A 12803-nucleotide genomic window follows, 5' to 3' on the forward strand; every position below is an offset into this window, starting at 1 on the left:
ACTTTGTATCCACACCTGGACCTCCACCAATCAAAACTTAGGACATATCTCTGTGACATGTGAAAAGTTTTTATAAAGTGACAGCTACACTTTAAACTGACTGCAGTGATCAGATGTGTCTGAAAATAAATGTAGCTAGGGAACTCCTCTTATAAAATTGGTAATGGCATTGCCAAAGAACTAATTTGGACCTTCTTGTTCAGGGCTTATCCAAGATATTGAATCTCTTAGACCAAAATGTGTAAAATAATTGGACTCGTGTGTCTCCCCTAACAGTCGAGCCTGGACAATATGAGCAATCTGCCAAATGCACAAACTGAACTGAAGAATATACCAGGCTGCACATCTCCATCAAACTTCACATCTCACCTCAAGTCCTATAGATTTGGGGATTCTCCAGCAAGTCACTTGGTCTATGATTTGAGCATGCAGAGTTTCAAGGACAGGTATGTATGATAACCAACCTGCGGCAAAAAATAATTGTTGTTTTTCTTCTCCTTTAATACATAAGATCATTTACAGCTGACACATGGCATATAGAAATATTGAAAATAGACACCCTTTATCCGATGCACATATAGTTGTGTACAGTGTGCATATATATATATATAATATATATATATATATATATATATATATATATACTGAATAATCACTGCATTAGGAACAGCGGCACGTAACATTCTTGTGGTCAGTAACGTGGTAGTCATGTCACAGTCTGTTCTCACGTGGCATGGTGACCTCTCCTCTGCACAGCAGAAGGCAACATTTGGCAGTCATGGATCAACATGGTGATTTGAGTGACTTGGACCTCCCGCAGATTGTTTATGCTCGGAGATGTGGTGCCATGTTTCTGAAACTGTCGCACTTGTTGGCTGTTCTCGTCCACGATATCAAGAGTGTACCAAGACTGGTTGAATTATGAACAAACATCTGACAGAAGATCACATGTGGTTGATTGTAGTGGTTAGCGTCGGGTATCTCAGTAACAACGTGCCATGGCAGACCAACTGTCCCAGCTGTACAACAGTGGGGAAGTTAGACAACTTTCCACAATGACCATGCAGTGTACTGTGCATCAACTGGGGTTCAATAGCCAAAGACTGACAAGGGTACCCCTGACAACCCTGCGCCATTGCCAACAATACCTCGCATGGGCTCTGGAAAGACGTCAGTGGACCTTGGACACATGGCAGAAGGTTGTCTGAAGTGCTAAGCCCCCTTTTCTGATGAACCATACAGATGGGCAGGTCTGTTTCTCATGGGTGCACCATTGAGGTTCAACAGGCCGGTGGTGTCTGTGTCATTGTCTGGGGAAAATTTTGCTGGCATGTCTTAGGGCTGTTGGTCATCATGTCACAATCCTTAAATGGTGAACACTACAGGGACCTGTTAACTGAACATCCGCACCCATATCTTCAGGAAGTTTTCCCTGACCACAGTGCCATCATTCAACAGAACAACGCTCTCTGTCATAAAGCTCAGATTACTAGGGAGGAATATAACCATGAATTTTCCACACTGCCTTGTTGCCCAGACTTATCAGATTTAACATGTTTGGGATAGGCTGGAAAGATCTGCTCCCACTTATCTGCAAATTTGCAACAACTGATGGAGCTGGTGTAGGTCAAGTTCAGTATGGATAATGTTCACCACTTTGTGGAATCTGTTCCCTGATGTCTGAAAGCCATGATCACTCAAAAAGGTGCACCAAGCCGTTATTAAGTAGGTGTTCCTAATGCACTGGTCGTTCAGTGTGGGAGTCGATATATATAATCTTACCACAATTGTATGCACTTTAACCCAGATTCAAACACTTAACAATTTCGACTGAGTGGGATCCATTGTAAGGTAAGGGTGCCTACTAGAGATGAGCGAGTATACTCGCTAAGGCACTACTCGCTCGAGTAATGTGCCTTAGCTGAGTATCTTCCTGCTCGTCCCTAAAGATTTGGGGGCCGGCAGGGGGGCAGGGAGCGGCGGGGGAGAGCGGGGAGGAACGGAGGGGAGATCTCTCTCTCCCTCTCTCCCCCCCCCCCCCCCCCCGCTCTTCCCTGCTCCCCGCCGCAACTCACCTGTCAGCCGCGGCGGCCCCCGAATCTTTGGGGACTAGCAGGGAGATACTCGGCTAAGGCACATTACTCGAACGAGTAGTGCCTTAGCGAGTATACTAGCTCATCTCTAGTGCCTACCCTAAATCTACAAGCCTGCATTTTAATGCCAGGTTTAATCAAGTGCTGTATCACAGGGGTATTCTCCTCTATATCATGGCAGTGTAAGGGGGCACTATATGGAATAACAGTGCATACAGCTCTATAATACGTTGTAGGGGCTCAGTGTGTCTCTGTACACAGTGTATACAGTGCTTTGCAGTGTGCATGAGTCCTAAAACTAGGTGACACCTCCATTTGTCACTGAAAGGTTGGCCATTATTTGTTGTCACTCTTTATCTGTTACCAGTGAGACTTGGTCAGCACTTCATTTAGATAGAGGGCTCATATGGATATTGAATTTATCACACAGGTGTTTCTAGCAATGAGTGGTCTATATATTTTTTTCTTGCAGGTCACACTTCTCATTAGAGGTCCAAACTGAACAATCATCTGGCTTAATATTTTCAATGACTAATAAACAGGAGTCCAGTTACCTGGCCCTTCATAAGTCCAAGGGCCGTTTTGTGTTTTCTGTAGGCACCAAAGGCAATAAACTTAAAATAAAAAGCCAAGAAAAATACAGCGATGGGAAATGGCATACAGTAAGTGAAAATGGCTTGTTATATATAGGGATCTTCCTCTGCTAGCATTAAGAAATAGCAGTATGATAACATTAATATTTACAACTTTGCGATTTCTCTTTATAGCAGCTTTCTTTACCATTGTCACGCAGTAGGTGTGAACTGCATTGTTCCACTAACCAATTTGACTTTGCATTGATCTTGAGAGCAGCACCTAGGGGTCCCCTGGTTTTCACCTTTTACCCTTTTTTAGAGGAATGTGGTATTTGCTGCAGAAGCGCCCAAGCCATTACCCCAGGTGTAGGCTTGGTGTAGGAACAGCTGCCACAGACAGTTCAGAGGCGCTATAACACGGTACCCAAGGAACAGGGAACCACATAGTCATTAACACAGGCCAGCATCAGGAGAGACAGGCAGAAGGTTAGGGCAGGCAGCAATAAGGAAATTGTGGCCAAGGTACAAGCCCAACTAAGGATAGGAGAAGTCGAGAAAGCTGGGTGAATAGAAACAGGTCAAAACGAAGAGTGAGTCACTAAACGGCACCTCTGCAGAACCTATTGCTCAGCCATCCTCCAGTGGGGAAGGGAGCTGTACATAACCTGGGAGAGACCAGGAAATCTGGGTACTATCCCTGCAGCTGCCAGTGCCACTTCTAGGGTGCATGGCTGGTCTGCCTCAGTGTACGCATGCTACGGATGGCACTGTCAGCTGGCACTCCACTAAAGATGCAGAGGAGACTGATGGTGACTGGCGATTGAGGAGGGTGAAGTGAGGCACTGCCAGCAGCGGCCGATGGCCATAACTGCCATGGTAATACCATAGTTGCAAAGTAGTGGAAGGAACAGCTTTGTGGAAATTGTATTAAGATCTATTTACACCAGCAAGTCAATCGGGGCTTCTTAAACTCCATTTACTTAGAGCGCTGAGTACTAGAGTATGTGCCCAAACAACTGTTAGTACAATCGCTTGGCCACATAGAGTTCTATTGCTTTTTACAGCGGGCAATGTGCTGGCAACAACAGATGCATTTTTGTGAGGTGTAAAGGATGTGATGCTTATATTTTGGCTGATGAGCTGCACCTTCACATAGACAGATGAATGCGTAAACGAATATTTCTTGCTGATCATCTGCCCATCTAAAAGGCCCTTCTTTCAGTTTATGTCTTTTATTGTAGATGATATAATTAAAATAAAGCCTGTGGTGTACTGTTAGGGGTCGCAACTGCGACCCTGCCCCTTAGCTAAGTGGACCCACGGGTACTCCGTCATGTAATATTTCACCACCGCGGGCCGGCTGCTTGAGGCGTTCCAGGAGCTGGTATAAGTTATACATCTCCTGTATATAATGATATATAGACCATGCTGGTATAGCCTGGGTATCGCCTGTATATAATTATTTATGTACAGCTGGTATACATTATACATCTCCTGTATATAGTGAAATGTACCATGCTGGTATAGCCTGGGTATCGCCTGTATATAATTATTTATGTACAGCTGGTATACATTATACATCTCCTGTATATAGTGAAATGTACCATGCTGGTATAACCTGGGTGTCTCCTGTATATAATTGCACACTTTACACACAATTAAAAAATGCATCAAAAACCTGCAAAAAAATGCATGTATTTTTTTAAATCCACACGCGGTTTTTAAGTGTATGCAGTTTCTTAAAAACACATGCTGTTTTTGAATACCACATGCAGTTTTTTATGTGTTTTTTAATTGTGATTCAAAAAAGCACCAAAACACCTGAACAGAGCATAAGGGGCTATAGACCAGGAAATGAGTCATGTTTGGAAAGCTTATGCCAAGGGGCTAGATTATGTAAATTGATTTTGCAGCTGTACGCAGCACGGTTAAGGTATGGGTACGGGTATTGCCTACCTCTACATGTGAATCTTCTGAGACATTCAAAAACATCCAGAGAGCACATGTGACACCCGGGGATAAATGTTTAATATTCTTATCCAGTATAATCGGGATACAGGCTGCCTCATGGCGGCGCCGTACTGTTGGTTGCTAGTCTGATGAATACTAATCTTATACCCAGGAGCAAACTGCAGTACAGTATATTCATAGTTTACACTTAAGACTAACCATGTGAGTGCAAAGTTCAATATATCTGATACAAGTCAATTCAGTCTTGTGCGAGAGCAAACAGGACTTAATAGTTCAAACTTTTTTGTTTAGGTGGCATTCAGCTGGGATGGGACAAATGGACGACTTGTCATTGATGGTCTTAACGCTCGCAAAGGAAGTCTACAAAAACACTTGAGTTTAGAGAATATGTCACTGCTCTACCTTGGAGGCGTTCCTTCTCTGAAAGTGCAGGTAAAATCTTTCATTCTGTGACTGGACCTTGTTAACATTGCATTAATGTGACTATAATCGAGGCATGCGTACCATACAGCTTGAGACCTTTACCCACTTGTACATTCTATGCAGTCTTTTCTTCTGCAGATGTATTTACCTGTAAGTCATTTAGCTCTGTATGCTTTCCACCTGATCCTCTCGCTGGCACGTGTTCAGTGTCATTTCGGGACTGGATGCTGACCAGGACGCTTCTCTGCTAGTTAATGGACTGATTGGTCGGCATGGAGTGGGTGTGTCCAGCCAGCCAATCAGCAGTTGTGTGTGTATATTTATTCCGGCTCCTCCTCGTAGAGGATGCCAGTTACACTCTTGGTCTGATGTGGTTTTTGGTCAAGTTGGCAGTTCTAGTCCTGTGTCTGAGTTCAAATAAGCATGTCTGGTGCTTTATTTTATCTGGGGTGTTGTAACCTCTCTTCTACTGTACTTCTGGGGTTCAGTTTATTCTGTTACATCTAGCTTTTGGCCACTGTCCCTGTCACCATAAAGAGAAAGGCAGGTTTGCCCCAGGTTCCAGACATGGAGCCATCTTCATTAGGGTGATTGCCCTGCTTTTAGGTATGGATCTCTTGCATTAGTAGGTTAGGGATAGATTCCCCCATTGTTACGTCTCCTTATGCAGGTTTTGTGTTATCCGCGTGTTTGTACTTAGATTGTATATCCGTTCTTTAAAGGCACATTATTGCACCCAGCTCGGATAAAGAGATTCATGAGTTGCATCCGACTAGGATATAACAAAGAAAGTGGGGCTTATTTACTAATACTGTCTAAAAGTTAGTGGCTCTGTTGAATTTTAAGACTGTCTAGTTTAAGCTTAGACCACCTTTTAGTTGGCCTAGTTTACGCCTAGAATTGCTCCAAAATTTTGGTGCAATTTAGGCCATACCTCTTTTTTCGAACAAGTTAGTGAAAGTGTCTAAAAGCACATGGTCTCAGATGTTTTGTACCACATTTACTGCTTTCTGGTGTCATTTATGCCATAAAACTGTTGTATTTTGAATAGTAAATCTACCCCAATATGTTTGTATGAGATCACTATAGTCGTGTGCGTTTCCTCTGTATTCCAAAGTTCTTCCCGCAGTTCACAACAATATAAGTATCTCCATTGACCTGAATACACCATGGTGTCTTACTGCTTGGGTATATTAACTGTGAAACCCACAAGCAAATACAAAGGCTGATTATGGAAAATGAATACTCTCCAAAAATAAGAGGGAAGAAGATTTAATGTAGTGAAAATGTAGTATTTTTCTTCTACGTATACCTGGTTGTGATCACCTGCTTGTCAGTTATATCCGCTTCTGATTACAACCAACATGGCTGCTATTACAGCTCTAGAATGGGAAATCTGCCAAGTTGTGCAGTGGTACAGGAGTAGGGAGTGCATCCCTGCCATATGGAAGTCTGGGCTGGCTGAGCAACAATATTGTCTTAGCTATACAATGTAGATGAAACATTCTCTGGTAATTGTCTCATTTTCTTATGTATTTCATAAAATATCATGTTTTTTTCTATATAACATATGACACTACAATACGAAGGCCGTATCAACTCGTTTCTAAATGAAAGCTTAAATAAAAGATTAAAAAATAAAATCTGACATTGACAAAAATGTATCTTTCAGGGAATCCCCAAGAAAAGCTTTACTGGCTGCTTGAAAAATGTGAATATAAATGAGGTGACGTTAGACAGACCATCTAGAACCGTCGGGGTCACTCCTTGCTATGATGGCTCGTATGAAATAGGAGTGTATTTTGCTGAGGGGTCAGGACATGTGCTTGTGGGTAAGTAGAAGTACTTGGGAGTGTTTCAGCTAACTGCATTTGGACTTGTTTAATATAACTTGCTGTTCTTGTTTCTTTAAGATAAAGCTTTGAACTTGGGCCATGAATTTGAGATATCTTTCGAGATCCGACCACAAAGTCAAGAATCTGCTCTATTGCATATAAGAGAAGGAAAGGAAAATAGACTAAGTCTATCCATAGACAATAAGAAGGTTAGTAGATGGATCACACATTTTTTGTGGAATTTTGAAAGTGTTCTACCTACTGTTATGGCGCCCTACAGTTTACACGAGCCGATTTTCTGCTGGTAGAACGAGCATCAATCAGCAATTAACATATCGTTTGTCCCCATACTACCAATCCACTGCTGCTACTCGAATACAGGACCAAATACAGAGCTAAAACATGCATGTCTGTAAATGGCCTAATGAGACTATCAGAATGTTCACAATGCAAAAGTCATATCTGAAGCCTTAAGGCCCATTTAGACACAAAAATTATTGCTCAAAATTTGCTTAAAAGCTATACTTTGAGCGATAATCGCTGCGTCTAAATGCGCAGCCATCGTGCACTATTCGTTCATCGTTGACTTCCAGCCTGCTTGCAGTCAGCGATGTGTCTTATCAGGACCACACGCTGAGTTCTCAGCGGGTAGCACTGGTAGTATTCTTTCAGCTGCTATCCCGCTCAAGAACAAAGGAGCTGAATATAGATAACAGACTTCCAGCTGTTATCTGCATTCAGCTAAAGGCTTCATTTGCACGCTAATAAATTCTTAAGTAGCTGAGTAGCTACTTGAGATTTTATGCAAAATGATCGCTCAAAACTGTCACTGAAACTGTCGTTTGAGCGAATGTTTGGCGATCATGGTTGCGCCTAAATGGGCCTTTATTCATACCATATTTATTTTAATCTTTGTGCTTTTTTTGGTCCAGGTAACTTTGTCTATAAATAACAAAGAGGGTAATTTCCAGGTCTCAGTTACCCCTGTTGAATTGCTTTGTGATGGAAAATGGCATACTATAACAGGTAAGAAACCTACTTTAATCTTTGCTAATTTCTACAGCCACTAAAACACGCAGTCCATATCTGTATACAGTATGGCTTGTTTCACACAGGGTGGATTTCCCGCAGAAATTCAGTGTGAAATTTCGCTGCGGCAAATCCACCTGCGGACGCTAATCCCGGGATGAGCCAGCCATGTGGACGAGATTTGTCAAAAATCTCATCCACACAGGACGGCCAATCCGTTGCGGCAAAGCCGGCAGAAGCCGACCCTGCGGCGCGGATTCCTGGGACACTGCATCTCTTTTTTTTTTCCGTTGCGATGGTGCTCCTCTCTATGGGAGAGTGCCACGGGTTTTGAAGCTGCACTTTCTCGGCGGAAATCTTGCGGTTTTGCGACCGGGAATACGACCCGTGTTACCCCAGCCTATATAGTATAAGAAACCAGCCCCATCTATATTGTCCCCTCTGGCACTAGCAGGCCTAGGTAATCCTAGATGATGTTTTATAGTTAGTGTTCACTATTGGATGTCAGTGCTTTGATATTGATTGGTCATTATTTTATTAGCATATTTCATTTGTGAGAGACCTAATTAATATTTTCAGATGTGTTTTTGGCTCCTGAGTATGGTTCAATATACTTCAGAACAAAGACACACAACTTGCAGAGTACACGGCCTTGTTAAATCTTCCCCAATGTACCTGCTTAATGTAGCGTCCCAATGCTAGAGAGGCAGTTAGTAACAATTATCACCACGCAGGACTAATCTCTCTAATTAGTTCTGCAGAATTAATCTTTTCAGGATACGTACTAATGAAAAACCTTCCAAGCTGTTGTCTTGTGTACTATTCATATTTGGGCACTACATTTTTTATTATGTTGACAGTCTTATTTTCGTTGCGATTATATCACAATGTAACTAGTAAAATTCTATTTCTAATTTTATAGTGCGTCAAAAAGATAATGCAGTGAGGCTGGATGTAGACAAGCAGTCCAAAGGAACGGCCATCTCTGCACTGACATCCATCAAAGAGGCTACATTGTACATTGGGGGACTACCAGGTGAGCAAAGAAATGGTACTTAAATGTTTGCAAAGTGTTTTTCCCAATTAAGCCTACTGTAGAAGCATCGTATAGCGTCCTATAAGACTGGCCTTATAACATTAGTGCCACAAATATTATCCTAAATATTTCACAGCCGGTATATAGAATCTAAATTAGAAATAGGACCAGAGTAAATCAGGCCTTAAGTGTATGCTTAAAACGAAGACGCAGCTAGGTTTTCTGCACCCAGGGCAAAGATTCCCTTTTCTTTCCAGCTAATAATAATGCCCCTTATGCCCCCAGTTAGTAACAATGCCAATTTTTCCCCAGTCAGTCATATTACTATCTTCCCCCTTTTATAAATAATATCCCCTTTTGCTTCCCTTAATAGCTTTATGTGCTACATTTAGCCCCATTTTAATTATAATGTCACCTTTAGCCCCTTGTTATATATAATGCCACCTTTAGCCCCTTGTTATATATAATGCCACCTTTAGCCCCCTGTTATATATAATGCCACCTTTAGCCCCCTGTTAAATATAATGCCACCTTTAGACCCCTGTTATATATTATGCCACCTTTAGCCCCTTGTTATATACGATGCCACATTTAGCCCCTTGTTATATAAAATGCCACCTTTGGTCTCTTGTTATATACAATGCCACCTTTAGCCCCTTGTTAGATACAATCCCACCTTTTAGTCTCTTGTTAGATATAATGCCACATTTAGCCCCTTGTTATATACAATGCCCCCTTTAGCCCCTTGTTAGATATAATGCCCCCTTTAGCCCCTTGTTAGACACAATGCCACCTTTAGCCCCTTGTTAGACACAATGCCACCTTTAGCCCCTTGCTAGATATAATGCCACCTTTAGCTCCTTGTTAGATATAATGCCACCTTTAGCCCCTTGTTAGATATAATGCCACCTTTAGCCCCTTGATAGATATAATGCCCCCTTTAGCCCCTTGTTAGATACAGTGCCACCTTTAGCCCCTTGTTAGATACAATGCCACCTTTAGCCCCTTGTTACATACAATGCCACCTTTAGCCCCTTGTTAGATACAATACCACCTTTAGCCCCTTGTTATATACAATGCCACCTTTAGCCCCTTGTTATATAAAATGCCACCTTTAGCCCCTTGTTATATACAATGCCACCTTTAGCCCCTTGTTATATACAATGCCACCTTTAGCCCCTTGTTATATACAGTGCCACCTTTAGCCCCTTGTTATATACAATGCCACCTTTAGCCCCTTGTTATATATAATGCCACCTTTAGCCCCTTGTTATATATAATGCCACCTTTAGCCCCTTGTTATATACAATGCCACCTTTAGCCCCATGTTATATATAATGCCACCTTTAACCCCTGTTATATACAATGCCACCTTTAGCCCCTTGTTATATACAATGCCACCTTTAGCCCCTGTTATATACAATGCCACCTTTAGCCCCTGTTATATACAATGCCACCTTTAGCCCCTGTTATATACAATGCCACCTTTAGCCCCTTGTTATATACAATGCCACCTTTAGCCCCTTGTTATATACAATGCCACCTTTAGCCCCTTGTTAGATACAATGCCACCTTTAGCCCCTTGTTATATACAATGCCACCTTTAGCCCCTTGTTATATACAATGCCACCTTTAGCCCCTGTTATATACAATGCCACCTTTAGCCCCTGTTATATACAATGCCACCTTTAGCCCCTGTTATATACAATGCCACCTTTAGCCCCTTGTTATATACAATGCCACCTTTAGCCCCTTGTTATATACAATGCCACCTTTAGCCCCACATTTTTTCGTTATCCTGCTGAACTCCACAAATCTCAGTATAATTATTTTTCACTGAAGCCAAAGATGTCGGCTTTAAATCTCCTCAATTCTGTTGTGTAAGTGCAGGCGGGGCTGCTTGTACCGGAGGGTAGTATGGCAGTACCTCTTGTATATTTAGGGTCCTTTTACACGGAACGATTATTATCATTCATATGATCGCTTGAATCTGAACAATAATCGTTGTTCAGTCACCGGAAGTTTTTACACTGAATGAACGATAATTCGTTCGCTTATAATTCGTCTTTCAGTCTAGGTAGGCATAAAAATCAAACGACGATCGGCCTGTGTAGAGAGGCAATCGTTCATCTATGATCAGCTGCCTGTTTACTGTGACTGACGGTGGGTGGCCAGAAGAGATCTCCAGCTGGCTCCGCCTCCATTCACTGATCGTCGCTCCTTTGTGCGAGCTCAGGAGCGCTAACTACTGGAACAACTGACAATTACCCCGTCTAAAAGGACCCCTAGGATGGACATCAAATACAATCCTATGAATATTATTTAATGAAAGAGTAATATTAGAGTGCTGTAACTGATATATTTAAAAACTGGATGATGACAAGTTCCTATTACTAGCTTATTAACCCATTAAAGGGGTTGTACCAGAATTTCAAGTTATTCCCTATTCACTGGATAGGGGATAACTTGATGATCGATGGAGGTCTCACTCCCTAAACCCCTACCGATCTCCTGTCACTGCGAGGGTCGCTTCTGACATTATCTAGTCATACTGGCCTAGATGGACTGCGCAGGAACGCAACCATTTGAAAGGAGAATGGTAACACCCAGTTGTCAATTTTACTCATAAATTTCAAAGAGAAATAACCGAGGAATTAAATATTTACTGAAACAGACATTTTAGAAGAAGTGACCGGTCCTGTAAAGGACTTGTCTGAGTGCAAAAATATGTTTGTAAATGGCTAGGAATGCGATAAAATAAGAAAAGAATTAGTACTCGCCTCTCTTCTTTCCCTGTTAAACAGCAGAGTGGCTCTGGTGAGGATCTCACTGACAGCACATTTTGGAGGTCAGGTGTCCACTGAAGCCAATCAGAGGCTGCAGCATCACTTCCTGTTCTCACGTGATACCAGGAGTTCGGAAGAGGACGCTGCGGCTTCTCATTGGCTGCAGCAGTCGCCTGACTTCCGACCTGTGCTGACAGCAGGATCTTCACCGGAGCCACTCCACTGTTTCCCGGGGAAAAAAGGAGAAGTACTAATTATTTTGTTATTTTATCACATGTTCAGCCATTTAAAAAACATGTATTTATACTCTGACAACTCTCTTTCTGTGAAGTCCGGCATTCTGTAACAAGAACCATCTACAGCAACTTCCCCACTTACGACAATTTTCCAGATAGCAACAGATTTTCTTCTGTACTCCATAATGTTTTTAGGGCATATGGATATAATATACGAGTCCCTCCACAAGACTTACAACCCCCCCTCTATAATTAAGACGTCCATGTATTACAAGGATGGGTATTCACCTGAATGGCTACAATGAAATGCTAAATGCATGCCTGTGATTTCCCTCTCTGCAAAATCAATTGTCAGCGGCTGCAATTTTTAAAGAGTTGTTTGGGATGAGAGAAAGTGGAGCTTCACTTTCAAACCTGAGAGTATTTCATTAGTACATATTCAATAACTACATTTATGTGTGGTTTTAGATCATGTCACCAATCATAGGCTTACATACACTTTTTCAATCTTTTCTCCCTCGTTTCAGCAGTTTAAGGCCTCCTTCACATGAGCGTCATTTTGACACTCCCTGAGCCGCGCAAAAAAAAAATAGCAGGTAACAGAATCGCATGAATGAAGAAGAGCTGTGACCATTCTTCACAATTTTTCAGGGCTGGCTGCGGTGTCTTGACACTGCAGCCCTGAAATCCTTTAGGTGGCATAACTACTGTAATCACTTTAAATGCCTCACCAGAGGTGCCTGTCATTGTTTAACATCATTAGCCGCTGTTAAATGCCCTCCCCTTCCCTTTTTTAGACGCTTCGCATATACTCCCATG

At 42.1% G+C, this 12803-nt stretch overlaps 1 protein-coding gene across 1 annotated transcript in view; it reads left to right on the forward strand.

Moving 5' to 3' along the window:
- The window catches only part of LAMA3 (laminin subunit alpha 3), a 205905-nt gene that overhangs the window by 191875 nt on the left and 1227 nt on the right, over window positions 1-12803 (forward strand). The window contains exons 70-76 of the mRNA XM_066578034.1: window positions 277-446; window positions 2566-2755; window positions 4931-5071; window positions 6735-6894; window positions 6976-7106; window positions 7830-7923; window positions 8849-8962. Of these exons, the coding sequence (XP_066434131.1) occupies window positions 277-446; window positions 2566-2755; window positions 4931-5071; window positions 6735-6894; window positions 6976-7106; window positions 7830-7923; window positions 8849-8962 (1000 nt within the window). The remainder of the gene's footprint in view (window positions 1-276; window positions 447-2565; window positions 2756-4930; window positions 5072-6734; window positions 6895-6975; window positions 7107-7829; window positions 7924-8848; window positions 8963-12803) is intronic.

Source organism: Eleutherodactylus coqui, chromosome 9 (assembly GCF_035609145.1).
Source record: "Eleutherodactylus coqui strain aEleCoq1 chromosome 9, aEleCoq1.hap1, whole genome shotgun sequence".
Lineage (NCBI taxonomy): Eukaryota > Metazoa > Chordata > Amphibia > Anura > Eleutherodactylidae > Eleutherodactylus > Eleutherodactylus coqui.